The 15,339-nt window shown below is 38.9% G+C and overlaps 1 protein-coding gene across 1 annotated transcript in view; it reads right to left on the reverse strand.

Annotated features, from left to right (window-relative positions):
* COL12A1 (collagen type XII alpha 1 chain) overlaps positions 1–15,339 on the reverse strand; it is a 116,222-nt gene that overhangs the window by 26,690 nt on the left and 74,193 nt on the right. Inside the window, 12 exon segments of the mRNA XM_019830870.2 lie at positions 1,098–1,236; positions 1,333–1,371; positions 2,701–2,865; positions 4,804–4,947; positions 5,120–5,243; positions 6,569–6,708; positions 8,543–8,617; positions 9,219–9,365; positions 9,556–9,672; positions 10,444–10,590; positions 11,874–11,993; positions 14,365–14,494. Coding sequence (XP_019686429.2) covers positions 1,098–1,236; positions 1,333–1,371; positions 2,701–2,865; positions 4,804–4,947; positions 5,120–5,243; positions 6,569–6,708; positions 8,543–8,617; positions 9,219–9,365; positions 9,556–9,672; positions 10,444–10,590; positions 11,874–11,993; positions 14,365–14,494 — 1,487 coding nt within the window.

A 15,339-nucleotide genomic window follows, 5' to 3' on the forward strand; every position in this document is an offset into this window, starting at 1 on the left:
CTATCTCCATAATATTCCATGTTAAAAATAATATCTTCTCCATATTAATTCGTGTCTCACCCGGTGCATGTTTCTCCATTAGTTAATGAGTGCTTATGAAAAAAGTGTAATTGCATTCATGCTTCTGTCTTTCAGCCACAGTTCTGACTCTTGAGAACACAGTAGGCTGTCACAAATTAAATGTAGGAATCATACCTTGTGGTGACTGAAGTTAAACACCGGGTATTAAGATTCACTGACAAACCTAAAACTGTGAACCATCATGGTTAACCATAAAAGAGTTAGGAACTTACAGTGTGGTCAAACTACAACAATATGATCTGTGCTTTCTTAAAAGAAATTAGCTTTGGTTTTATTCTGAACTTTCCATCAGCTTTCCCAGAGCATTTCAAATTTCAGACATCATTTTCTGACCCTGTCCTAAGTTTCTAAAGGCTTTATTTCTTCTTGTTCTTTTCTTCCTATAAGCTGCCAAACACATATTAAAGTGTTTTAATTCTAATGAATAAAAAATACATATTTTAGTTATGATTCCCAGGTGCCAACTTTCATGAAGTAAAACAACAACAGCTAGCGCTACCCAACAGATTGCCAGAGCATTGGCCAATAAAAACTAACCGCTGCCTGTCTGATCTTGGACAAGCAAAAGTGCCACAATACTTCATCTTCTGCAGATCTGAAACATTAAAAAGAATGCCGGCTCTCATTCGGCATTTATTCCATTCAGTCCCTCTGCACCAGAGGAAGAAATGTTCAAAATAATTAGTTGCCTTCCTGCTTAAACAGCCTCCCTTAGAAGAAGCCTTAAATCTACAATCCTAGCCTTAAATCCTAAAAGGTCCATTATCCATAATATTTCAGACCCAGGATGAGATTCTTGGGTCTGAGAATAGTGAGGCTGGAGTCTTAGTCTCCTGTGTGACCCGATGGGGAAGACACTTAACCGACTGTACTTAAGGAAACTAAGCTAAGTCATCCATGAGGAGACTTCTGACAATTCTAAAGTTTCTAGATTTTAAGAAGTCAGCAAAAATTCTAAGAGCTGCAAAAAAGTGTCAGGCCCATGATAAGAGAAAGAAACTCCTCGTCACACTTACGCTGTAGGCTGATTCACAAATGCATTCTTCTGAAGTTTGTATGCTGAGTAGCTGGGGAAAGACCCAGACTCCAAAGAGACTCCTGGTACGGAAGCAAAATTCTTTTCTGTCAGGTTGTATGCTTCAAGCATCTTAAAACCTTTACACCAGAAAAGAAAAGATCAAAATTAGGTCCTTTTAATTATTTTGTTGCTTAAATCTGGAAATAAGTTAGTCCAAGGGTATAAATGCTTACCGGGTGAGGTGTAGCCGTCCAAATAAATGAGAGGACAACCTGCAACATACAATGTTCTCTGAGTTCGATTCAGCCACATGATACACAAACATTACACACGCACACGAAGCAGCTATGTACATATACCAAGTCATGGGAGTGTTCGTTCATTTACAAAAATAACATCCATCTAACCCTTTATAAGTGATTTCTTGTAGACTTCCTTTGTGTAGGAGAAATTATAGTGCTAACTGGTATAATCAATGTTTTCTGAAAATCCTCCAGTCCCAGTGGGAATTTTACAGTATTCTTACAAATAGCAAAAACAGAATTGAAGGGGGAAATTTTCAGATGTTTTTCAATAGATTAAAGAACTCTTCTCCCCGTGGATTTTAGATTTAAGCAAAGGCAGAAGTTTGTCCCTATTCAGCTGTCTGCCAACCCCTCCCACCCCCCAAGCCCCATGTCAGCCATTGGACGTCACACAGCAGTGACAAGCGTGTGACAGTTTTCACCCTGGGCCCCCAGACCCAGGGATCCTAGAGGGTGGCTTTCAGGACCCCAGAACCGCAAGGGAGGCAATGGTACCTCCAGACCCACTACCTCCCTCCCCTGCGCAATTCCATTCTGAGCTTTGGCATGAGTTCTGAGAGTAAACCCCAGATTATTGTTCACTGCTGCCACCTCTAAGCACATCTCTGAGTTTTTAGTAATGTGTGAGAAGGCAAGATATAACACCTGTGAAGCATAGCCCTCCCTAGGACCAGGAGTCTAATACTAGCCACATAAGTGTCTCCATAACACCCCAAGAATCGGTGCTTACAGGTGGGAAAGAGGATAAATTGACTTAAATAATTGATCTTTGGTCCTTCGCTGTATTTGAAAAGCTCCAAGTTCATTGAAGTCTTGGCAAAAACAAGAAAAATCTATACCCAAAAAACCAAAAGAGGACCAAGTGAATTTCTATGGAGTGCACACGCAAAAGTCAGTGTTTTCCTTGCTCCCTTGAAGCATGGATGTTGACAGAACAAATACCAATTGATTACTAATAGGGAAAACCTTCATCTCACAGAAATGTTTCTATAAATGCATTTCTAAGCTGAAGATTAATTTACTCAAACGTCACAGCACTGGGACGGTGGGAAAAGGATATGTTAAAACACTTCATTTCCATACAAGGAATATTACATCCTCAAGGCTAAAAGCGGACCTCTGACAAACACACATTTAGCATGATCTCAATAGGAACAATGATTCATCAGGTTCCCAAGTGATTTCCCCGAATCTATTTACTCACGGACCTGATCCCATACAGGACAGGCCATTGTCTACTAAGTCGTTTTCTTCCAAAACAGGTGAGATTGTGGATCCATCTGGAACATGACTTACTTGAAGTGGCAGTCTCACAGACAAACGTGATAAGGTTGTCCTCAATCTTCTCAAAAGATTCAAAGTCATCCACAATGAACACGTGCCGTTCACTCGGTTTGCTGGCAATGTTAGCGAGCTCATTGTAGTCAACGTCAGCCACACCGACTACAAAGACACTGAACCCTGCAGAGCAGTGTTTATAGAGTGAATTACATGTCCCCTTTTCCATACTTTATTCAGCAGTTCAAAATAAAACCTTTTCAGAAATGACACTGCATTTTTCTCAGTATATGCAGTAAGTCCTTTTAATGGACATAAACTCTCTTGGACTTTTCCAGGTCTTCCTGTTTTCTGGCTTAGAAAACTCAATTATTTGGGTTTCCTAAAATAAAATCCTAACAATTAAAAGGCACACATCTTAACAGCAGAAAGACTTGATGTGGTGCACATTTCCTTCCAGAGATCCATAGTCCTAACAGACCCATCCATTCGACAGCTCTCTTAGGCACCATTAACACTTTAAGCTTATGTAATTCAGAAACCAAGAATGGGCTCATTTTAAACTTTGAGTTCTTGAAACTGATTTTCTCAACAACTCGGGCTCAAAGGCAGCACTTTGGCCACTCTTGAAATGGAATCTATAATTCCCAGCAGAAATAAACTTTCATTTATTTAGGCTAACACAAATAAACAAAGACTTCACTCCAAAAGCTTAGTCTGAAAGTAGAAAAAAGTAGACTATATAAGAAATTAGTTCTCTAATGAGATATAAATAAGGTAACTTGAGCAAGGATGCATCACCCCAAACTTAAATCAACCAAAAGCCCAAAATATGTAGATATATGTTCAAAGTGCATGACATTGCACTCGTGCAATGAGTGGGTGGCTCAGTCAGTTAAGCGTTCGACTCTTTATTTAGGCTCAGGTCATAATCTCACAGTTGTGGGTTTGAGTCCCATATCAGGCTCTGCACTGACAGTGTGGAACCTGCTTGGGATTCTGTCTCTCCCTCTCTCTCTACTCCTCCCCCACACTCGCTTGCTCTCTCTCAAATAAATAAACTTAAAAAAATAAAGGCAATAACTTATTTAAAAAGAAAAGTCAGTACAAAGAACAATCTGTATTGAAAGAAGACAGTATGACTTAGCACTAATCATGACTCATGCTTTTAGCCAAAGAATTATGTATGTGCCGATGAAAAATTCCATATAACAAAGTACTTTCTTTTTTTAAAATTTTTTTTCAACATTTTATTTATTTTTGAGACCGAGAGAGACAGAGCATGAATGGGGGAGGGGCAGAGAGAGAGGGAGACACAGAATCGGAAACAGGCTCCAGGCTCTGAGCCATCAGCCCAGAGCCTGACGCAGGGCTCGAACTCCTGGACCGCGAGATCGTGACCTGGCTGAAGTCGGACGCTTAACCGACTGCGCCACCCAGGCGCCCCACAAAGTACTTTCTAAATTTACTACCATCATGCACAAAATAGAATTCTCTCTAAAATATGTTAACCTTGGACTCTACCTGGGAGTTGGGATTTGGGGGTGTGGAGGGCGTTAACGCAAGTGCTGGTGAGACCTAATTTCATCTCTAGTAATCCTAAATAATGAATCCAAATCCGTGTTGCCAGGAGGCTCTCAGGATATTTGATTGTCAAGGTCCACTTCAAAGATATCTTCCTCCTCCTCCTTTCAGCAATCTGCATTGGGTCTGTATCTGCAAGGATGTGCTAAAGCTAAAGGCTTCCTTATGTTTCTCCTGGCACAGGGAACCAGCATCAAAATTCACTTCTGCTATGGTAGGAAGTCTGCTCTGGGACCATCCCATTACTGCATTCTGTAGCCTTCTAGCCATGATGGGGAAATTAGGTTTGCTCTTTTACATACCCCAAGTCACATCTTACACACATACATATATATACACACCATGTCATTTCTCAGCACTTACTAAACCATCCACAAATTAAATATAAACTAACATTTCAAGGGTATGGACTCCAGAGTAAAACAGGAAAAATAAAGTAAAATCAGCAGTTTCATCTTTCGCAATCATTCCTGAACATGTAAAACTGTTAAGATAATGAGTGCGCTCACTAGACATCAAATTCATGCCTGTGCTTACCCGACTGCTGGATGACCAAAGCTGCCTTCTTGACCTCATCCTGTGACCGACCATCTGTGACCACAACCAGCACCTTGGGGACATTCTTCCTCATGCCGCTCTCCCAGGTCAAGACCTTCTCCTTGATAAACGTGAGAGCTTTGCCTATAGAGTGTTGCAGGGAACATTGTACTGTCACCTCAGTGAAAACTATCCAAATGCCAATAGACACACTCAACTGAGAAGAATATGAATATCAGAATGTGGTAGTACACTCAGTTCTACCACTCCAAATGCTTTGGAGTGAAAGTCTACGTTCACGGTTGATTAACTGTACCTGTTCTTGTGTTTCCTCCTCTGTACCTAATATTCTGGAGGGCCCCAAGGGCTTGGGCCTTGTCATTGTACGTGTTCAACTTGAACTCAGACTTGACCTCGTCACTGTACTGCACAAATGAGACCTGAAAGGGAATGTAGTTGGTGGTGAGGTTAAGACACCTCTTTCTATAGTTCAATTTTCCAGTGGCTCCTCCTGCTGTTGAATGGGGAAAATAAATATCCTAGATTTGACAGACTATTATAAGCTCTTTATAGCTAACACTATAACACTGACTACTATTGTCTCATTAAATTTACTAATTTCTAATCTTCAATGAAACCACCAATTGATATTAACATTGTAAATATGCTGTATTCATATAGTATTCACATCTTTTCTCTAGGATGTAGGAAGAGATGGGCAAGGCTAGGGAAGAGTGAGGTCCCAGGATTAGAAATGAGAACACACCATCTTGAACTCAAATGTTGGCTAAGCAATTTGGTCCTTAGTCAACTGCTTCTTCTCACTAATTGCATTCATTCTTCATCGTAAGATTAAAATGTTGTATGTGTGCTAATAATCAGCACTCACCACAAACTTAGTGTAATTTACTAGACAGAGCACAGGCTTTGTAGTCTGAATTCAATGGGCTCAAATCCTAGCTCTGCCTCTTAGTAGCTGTGTGACATAGGGGAAGTTCTGCACCTCTCTGGGCTTTCATTTCCATATCAGTAAAATGGAGATAACTATCCTTACTTTCCAGAGTCATGTTAAGGACTGATAATCACGTATATAAAGTAGATGACACAGTAGTTATTTTTTGCTTTTTCTTAGAAATCTCAGTGTCTGAATGGATGAAAAAAATGGCTTAATTGCTAAAACATTAATTTAAGACTATAACTAGCTTGAATTTTTTTACTCTTCTTGGGTTGGAAAAATGTTCACAGGATTATTTGGGGATTTTAAATTTAGTATATTCCATAAAAGAATACATGATTTGCTTATGAACTTACGTGTGGCTTATGTCAAAATCTCTTATTTTTATAATCAAAGATGCCACAGTGATGAAGTATGAAACGCCACACACCCACGCCAGTCACTGCTCATCGCTGTGTCCTCTATCTTAATAGGGATTGACAATCACAATGCATTTAATTTCCAGAACATTAGATGACCTTTTATGGAAATGTATCATTGTCGGAAGTCTTAAGCAGGAAGTCAGAGTCAGAATGCCCTAAATTCTCCAAAAGCAGTATCATCTAGCCAAGAGAACATCTACGGAAGGATTTATTTTTCTATTTGTCATTCATATCCAACTCCTTCCCAAAAATACATGTGTAAAGAAAAATAGTAAATAACAAAAGTCAAAACATAGTTTATACAGAAAAGCCTTTCTAATTAAAAAGAGAAATTCAAAGGAAATAGCAAGACCTTACAAATGAATAGCCACTATGAAACAGCACCCACCTGAATTCCAGCAGGACTGATTTCATCAAAGGCTCCCACAGTATTGAAGATGAATTTTACAACTTTGTTAAAATTATCATCCCCGATACTCCAGGAGGCATCAGTCAAGAATACAATATCTGCCTTGGCCCCTTTGCATACTGGGGGGAAAAAACAGAGAAACCCCAATTCTCATGAATTCTTTTACTCAAATGAAGTTACAAAGCTGAGAAGTGTAGCCCAACACCCCCTACCCAAAGTAGTCTTCAGTAGCAGCAGCAATTCCTGGGAGCTTCTTAGAAATGCAGAATCTGGGCCCTACCCAAGACCTCCTGAATCAGATTAGCAATGTCAAGGTACCCTGAGGATTCACGTGCACAATAAAGTTTGAGAAGCACTAGTCTAATTGTCCCTTAATTTCTGGTCTGGAATTACTCCACCTGCTTAGATCCATTATGCAAATATATGTTCTTTCCTTGTGGAACTTCTCAAGTGGTTTCAAACAACAGATGAGGAGGAAATAAAATGAAAAGCTACAATGTCTAGAATTTAAGAATATCCATCAGTGGGTCTGGAGGTTTTGTATATAATTGTCAAAGATTTGGTGCAAATTAGGTGTCTTTTCATTTTAAATTAGGCCACTAGAATCATACAGAGTAAGGGAAGGGAAGGAATAAATTATCTTTGATTTGAATTTTCAGACCTGGAGGGTTAAAAAAATTAAAATTTTAGTATATAAAAACATGTAGAGCATACAGCACCAAGAATGAACCTCACATAAACTGTGGACTATGGATGAAAATTATGTGTCAGTGTAGACCGATGGTAACAAATGCACCACTCTGGTGTTCAGTATTGATACTGAGGGAGGTTATGTGTGAGAGGGGCAGGTTGTATGTGGGAACTCTATGTACTTTCAGCTCAATTTTGCTAAGACTGCTTTAAAAAGTAAAGTCTAGGGCACCTGAGTGGCTCAGTCCATCGAGCCTCCAACTCTTGATTTCGGCTCACGTCATGATCTCACAGTCATAGGATCTGGCCCTGTGTTGGGCTCCATGCTTAGCGTGGAGCCTTTTTGGGATTCTCTCTCCCTCTCCTTCTGCCCCTTCCCTGCTCATACTTTCTCTCAAAAAAAAAAAAAAGTCTATTAAGAAAAACTTAATATATTTTAGGACAAGGTTTTTTACTGAATTTCTTTCAACAGTCTAAAGAAACCCATTATTATTTTACCCTATAATACAACTTACCCTATATAGTATTATTTTATCATATAAGAATACATTTTTAATTTTTTTATTTTATTTATTTAGTAGGTTTAATAAAGTTGTAGCATTCTAGAGCCCTCTAAGACAAAAGAAAAATACTTATAAAATCTGAAATTCTTTCAGTTAAGTGCCAGGAACAGAAACGTGGGGAAAGAATAAAGCAGTAGTTAATTAGCTTAAACTTGATCTGATAAAACACTGAGAAGTGCCCCAAAGTACTGAGAGACCAGTTCTGTTAGCTCACTATGTCTTTTTGCCAGTTCCCTGCAAGTGACAATTATGTCTCAAAACTGCATTGAATGAACATTTTTTAACTTTGTGCAATCCAGGGCAGAAGCCAGGAATTCCAAAGACGAAGGCCCCAGGTGTAGGTTGAAGATACAGCCAAAAAGGTTCACAATGCCTATTGATGTCAGCATCCAGGAAAAAGAAATGCCCACCATGGGACTATGGACAATGCAAAGTATCACTAGACATTAATCTGCAAAATTGAGGAAAGAGAGTTCCAACTGAAGAGCTGTAGCTTATGACTGAGTTCATTCACACTCCCGCCTGAGCGGGAGAAGAACAATTACTGGTAATCTTTTTATTTTTTTAATCTAAAAACTCTTCAGCAGAGATGATAAATCAGAAATAGCCTATATCAGTCGGAAGTAGCGTCTAGGCTACATAAATAAGAAGGCTATAAATCCCTATCAGCTGAATGTACTGCCTAACATGCTGTACTTACCTTCCCGGGCTGGTGGAATTGTGGGAGGGGGAGGAGGTGTGGGAGGCTCCGTAGGGGCTTCTGTTGGCTTCACAGCTGGAATTAAAAAATAATAATTAGAAGAATATAACCTGTGCAAATTTCATATCACAGGAAGTGCATGTTAAGAGCAATTTAAGTCCTAGATAACAAATCAAGTCTCATTGGCAATGATATACTGGAAATTCTATTGTATCCAAATTTGAAATCATTGGTAGTCATTCAAACATTGACAACAGCGGCAGAAAGCAAAACGACAATTCAAAGGGTGGATGAAAGGCCTTCAAATAGGGTCAAATGAGTAAAGGTCACTAATACGAGTGCATATTCACCTTCCCACTGCCAGCAAAAGCCGTATCTCCCTCCTGTAGCCCTTCCCTTAAAATAACACCAACTCTGTAACAGGGACAACATGGATTTGCTGCAGATAAAAGTCCTGAACCAGCCACAGGTTCCTTCTTCATGAATCTGCCATCATTCCAATCATTACTATTGCCCAAAGGGAGAAGTGTCTACACCGGAGCCACTAAAGTCTCCCACACGTAGAACATTCTATTCTGACACCTTAGTTCTATACTAAGATTCTATTCTATAGAATAGAACATTCTATTACTGACACCTCAGTAATCTGAGACTTTCAGATTACTCAAAAACTTACTGGTATGTTCTTTGACAGAGACTCCAGGTCCCTCAAGATTTGGTGTCTGCACAAAAACAGTGACACCATAATCAGTTTCTGGTGAAAGACCAGTGAAGCAGTGACTGGTTTCCGATCCACGCACTGTAATTTCTTGTCCTCTGGTTCCTGATTATGACAACAAAGGAAAATGCCAGTGTCACCATCAAATATATGTAAAGACATTTTTATATATAATTTTGTAGACAAAATAGCATCTCCATTACTGAAGTTTAAAATGTTGCTACTCTGTGCCCAGTCCTTTTTTTTTTTTTAATTTTTTTGTTTGTTTGTTTGTTTGTTGTTGTTACACACATACCATCTGCAGGGCTTAGTTTTAGCCTGTAGGAGGTGGCTGCCCGGTGAGGTGACCATCTAACACAGAACGTATCCCACCCGACCTGGTAAGTTTTCAGATCTGTCACATTTAAATACACTACGAGAAAAAAAAAAAGAAAGAAAGAAAGAAAGAAAGGAAAAACAGATTTACTTCACGAATAAAGACAAAAATGTATACTTTTAATCAAAACACAATTTTAAAACTTCCACTGTAGCTGAAAAACAAATGCCAATGTTCTTAGTATGTTTCCTTGTAAGAAACATACAAGAAACATACAGGAAAATGTGGTACAGCTAAAACAGAGCTCCTGTTCTATCACTAGTTCTCAAGGGAAAGAAATTCTACAGAGTCCCTCTGGACACTACAAAGAACCAAGACATCTCATGTAAAATAATAATAAGAAATTTTTCTAAAAGGCTATCTTCTAAGTCCTTAAATAGTTATTAACTACTTGGTGACCACAAAATCTATCTTTGGGCCAAGTCATTAATCATGGCATTTCTGTGAAAATTTTCAATTGAATCAATCATTTAAGTAATATATGTTTTAACATCACATATGTCAAAAAAAAAAAAACTACATGGCATTCCAAATCTAATTTTACAGATAATTCATGGATAAAATCATAATTTCTATACTTTTTATCTTTCAAGATTCAAAACATATTTTACAAGAAATAAAAAAATCACATACATTTTTGTATACTCAATTATATTACTTATATATTTGTGTGGCTAGACAACAAAGGGCCACCTCCTCAATGCCGAGGAAACATGCATATGTTAAGAAGAAATGAAATTAGAACAGGCTGACCTGGCAATCTGCACCACACTCTTTCTTACAACCATGAGAAGATATGTCACTCACATGTAGTGCCTTGATCCGTCAGGGGGACACTGAGTCCAGAATCATACTGAGCATAAACATCCACATCATAGGTGGTGCTGGGATTGAGATTGTGTAACGTGTATGATGTCATTTCTCCAACAAAAACTTCCATGGGCTCATTGGAACCTTTAAGAACAATCACAAAAATACATAGAAATATGCCACCACTAGTCTCAAATTTTCCTTAAAATCAAAAAACGATGGTAGGAACACCATTAATTCCACAGCCCCTTCTGCACCTGCTCACTGTAGCACATGTTTCATTATATGGTGAATACAAAACTACAAGCAGAGACTGAATTCTTCACCCTCTTATAATCAAAGCATACATAGCACAGTAGCTAGAATGTAGTAGGTTTGTAATCAATGCTCCTTTAATGATAGTAACTACCCTAGACCCCTCAAGCCTCTTCTCTAAGCCCCAATTTGGCAGCATAGTGCTTTGTGCATAGTAGGTGTTCAGTTAACATTTTTCCAATTTGTTATAGAGATGATTTAAGAAATTCTATCTTGGGGTGTGCCTGGTTGTCTCAGGCAGCCGAGCGTCCAACTTTTTGCTCAGGTCACGACCTCACAGCTTGTGAGTTTGAGCCCCATCTATATAGGGGTCTCTGCTGTTAGCACAGAGTCCACTTTGGATCATCTGTCCCCCTCTCTCTCTGCACCTCCCCTGCTCACTCTCTTTCTCTCAAAAATAAACATTTAAAAAAAAAGAAAAGAAATTCTATTTTGGTTCTTATTCCACGAGTTTGGTTCCTGAAGGTCCTCAATTAGCAACACCTTCTCCTCCTTTAAGCTCTCTCTCTCGAAGCTCATGTTTCCTTTCTCTTGCCCTCTCTCCTTTACTTTTCATAGCTCACACCCTTTCTGGGTGCGTGAACGATACCCTCGCAAATTTGGTACAAAGAGCACTTTTCTTCCATTTTGCTAAGCATACAGGCAGAACATAGAAACAGAGATAGCAAATCACTTAATCAAGGTGATATCCACTTAGGTGTAAATGTTAATGGGAAGCTGAAAGCAAGCCTGTCAGGAATAAACTAAAATGCATATGCCCTTGACATAATGGGAAAACACAGAAGTTTATATTGATTAAATATGCATTATTTCACAATCATAATAACGTATAGAATATCTGAACACAGATTCCATTTGTGTCATTTTATGAACCAGACCAAACTTTATAATCATGCAATATAAGGAGAGTCTCATCTACACCCATAGTAACAATGACACTTCAGACCATAGGCTTAGAACATTATTTCCAAAAATATTGCCTCTAGTGGGAGAGGGCTTGATGTGACAACCAAACTCTCAAGAGAATCTAATCACCGAGGATGCGGTAAAGACTCCCTCATAAACAATAAACTCTTTAATGCATTTGTATGGCAATAAAAGTATTTCCTTACCCACTGGCTTATACACAATTTTATATCCAAGAACCGGAGAGGGTGAAGGGTCCCAGGATACTCTGAATCTCGTATACCATTCATCAGAGATGTGTATGTTTTGAGGTGGAAGCAGTCCCACTGCAAACAAATATTGGCACACATTACTGACCTCTCATTGACAAGCAAGGATGGAACTGGAGAGTGTTATGCTAAGTGAAATAAGCCATACAGAGAGCATAGGACATTATGAGTATTGATTGCGCGGTCCCATGACAATAATTTAATAAGATGCCCTCATCCAGAAAACAATTTCAAAGCTGTGAAACGTTCAACGGGAAACTTAGTAGTTTTCCAAATTCAAACAGTAACTCAAATGGCCCCAGCAACTGATGATTCCCAGAGCTATTAGGCTATATAATGCAGATTAACAGAAAATACAAGAGATCTCATACTATTTGTAGCATGTTATACATTACAGATTGTTAGAGCCAAAAAGCAATTTAGAAACTGTCTAGTCCAACCACCTTATCACATAAATAAGATTTGATTTGCCCAAGACCACACAGCTCGCTGGTGACCAAAATGACGTTCTTTCCCAGCATCCTTCTATCCTCCCCCATCATAACCTAGAGCAAATCAAGTCTCCAGGGGTACTGCCTCCAACTCCACACCCTGTAAAACCAATGCTGTTAGGTAGCATGCTGAGTAGTTACTGCATTATTATTTTTATTTATGTTATTAGATACATAACATATATTATAAAGGATTCAACTTAAACACTTTTTTTTTTTTTTGCAAGAGAAACTGGAAATGGCTTTGGCACTTCCTTGAAAATTTAAGTCTGGTAAAGATTTTTTTTTTATATTTTGATAAGCACAAAATTCTAAAATATGCCATTTCCCAAGAAAAATACCAGAGAGTAAAAGTACCAGAGAGGGAAAGTGAAAAGTGAAAAGTTGTTCAATTTAAATCGTCAAGTCGCTGAACTGAGACTCCATTGACTCAGTCCTGCAGACAATAAGTATCAATAAATATATAAATTCTTGGCCTTGAGAGGCTGAGATAAAACAACTCTATAGGTATTTTTCTCTTGGGAGCTTTCAAATGTCACCTCCCCCAAATTTTGTAATGTCAAGATTGTTTAAGCACTGAAAGTGTTTGGGCAACTGAGTGTAGCAAGGAACCTGAAATCATTTACTTTAGTGGGTTTTTGCGGAATGAAGTGGAAAGAGGAACACTGATATTTACCGGTAACAGAACTCAGACCTATATAGCCCAGCCTTCCTTTATGCTAAACCAATGACTTTCAATCTCGGCTGTGCACTAGAACATAAGTGGATCCAGGTTACAGTTCAAACCAGTTCCAGTAGTATCTCTGGGGGTTTTAGGCTCTTCAGGTAATTTCAGGGAGCAACCAACTTGGAGGACCTTTGCTCTAAACAATAAGAAATTGACACCAGTGTAAGCTGTAAAAGGGGCCCACCGTGGAGCCCAGGTGGCTCAGTTGGTTAAGCTTCAGATTCTTGATTTCGGCTCAGGTCAGGAGCCCTGCATCAGCTATGCACTGACAGTGAGGAGGCTGCTTGGAATTCTCTCTCTCTGCCCCTCCCCTGCATGCTCTCTCTCTTTCTCTCTCTCTCAAAACAAATAAACTTTATTTTTAAAAAAGAAAAAAATAAAGAAAAGGGATCCGAGCAATGAGAAAGAATGAAATATGGCCCTTTGTAGCAACGTGGATGGAACTGGAGAGTGTGATGCTAAGTGAAATAAGCCATACAGAGAAAGACAGATACCATATGTTTTCACTCTTATGTGGATCCTGAGAAACTTAACAGAAACCCATGGGGGAGGGGAAGGAAAAAAAAAAAAAAAAGAGGTTAGAGTGGGAGAGAGCCAAAGCATAAGAGACTGTTAAAAACTGAGAACAAACTGAGGGTTGATGGGGGGTGGGAGGGAAGGGAGGGTGGGTGATGGGCATTGAAGAGGGCATCTTTTAGGATGAGCACTGGGTGTTGTATGGACACCATTTTAACAATAAATTTCATATATTAAAAAAAAAGGGGATCCAAACACTAATAATTTTCTGTAAATCACTTGGTACAACAGAAAAAAAAGCTAAATTTGCAAAGACAGAGATGAGTACCAATCATCTTGCTCCTTTATTTGTGACTTAACATTTTATCATGATAGAGTGTTTTTTGCTGATACTAAATTGACTGAGTTAACAGCTACATCCTTTACTGATACCACACAAACTAAACCATTATTCGGAGAAACAATGGTTTTCCAAAGGAGAAACAAAACTATCTCAAGCAAAGCAAAATATGCAGATTTTGTCTCTTTTTCTTCTTTTAGGGGACTTTTAAAAAGTTAAAATACAAATTCTATTTCCATATCATTTTGACAAAATTCAATGTTTAATATAAATGTTAATGCAGTATTAATGTAATATTTGGGATGTACTGGTAAAGGAAAAACTTAAAGATTATAAAAGGATGAAGACAGTTACCAGTTCTTCCATTTCCTGTTAGATGGCCACCGTCTCCATCTTCATAAACAGCAATAACAGTAATTTTATATGGAGTATCAGACTGCAGGGGCTGCAACATTACATTATTTCTTCTGCCTGGGACTGTGGTCTATAAGAAGTTAAATGACAAATTATCAGCTAGAGAGCTTCCAGATCAAAAGGCAACATTGTTTTATGTATTTCTATAAACAGTAATAGTTTCTTCATCCTTTGTTTTTGTTGCACAATGCTCAATCAAGGTCTACACTGCCTCTGTGCAGCGGCAGGAGAGTGGTTCTAGAGTCAGAGAGATCTGGGCTCAAATCCCAGATCAGCCATTTATCAGCCTTGTGACTAAGCAGAAAAATCGTGGAGGAAATGGTGAGGATGAAAGGTAAGAACACATACAACACCTCGGTGCACATTACTGGGTACTGTGGCAGTCAGCAGCATGCAGCAAGGTTTGTCTCCACCTCTCATCCATGTGTGTTACATTTTCATGTACTCCCACAGCAAATTCCCACCACGCAGCCACTGTGGGAATGGTAATAGCTGCTGGGAATGCTTTGGTGAACAAAAATGGACTCCTTGTCTGCCCTCAGGGATATCAGTTTGGCTGATACTAATTAGGCGGAAAAGACGAAAAACAGGAAATGGAAAATACATTCAACTACCCACGTGAAGAGGAAATGAACCAGATATATCTATCTCTCTTCCAACCCTGTGCTTTACCTCTGCAAACAATGTGCACTGCTTATGCCAGTGGTTCCCAGCATGGAGTCCCCTGAATTGTGAATTGGGTGAAGAAATTATATTTTCAGAAAGTAGGGGGGAAGTTGACCATTTGTCCAATGCAAGGCTGAATAAATGCTAAAGCATGAGCTTCTCTGCTTTGGCAAACTAAGTGTGGTAATACTGCGTATCTCATTTTGATCGGAAACTCTAAATGACAATTGCATGTGTTTCTGATAAATA

This window comes from Felis catus, chromosome B2 (genome assembly GCF_018350175.1).
Source record: "Felis catus isolate Fca126 chromosome B2, F.catus_Fca126_mat1.0, whole genome shotgun sequence".
NCBI lineage: Eukaryota > Metazoa > Chordata > Mammalia > Carnivora > Felidae > Felis > Felis catus.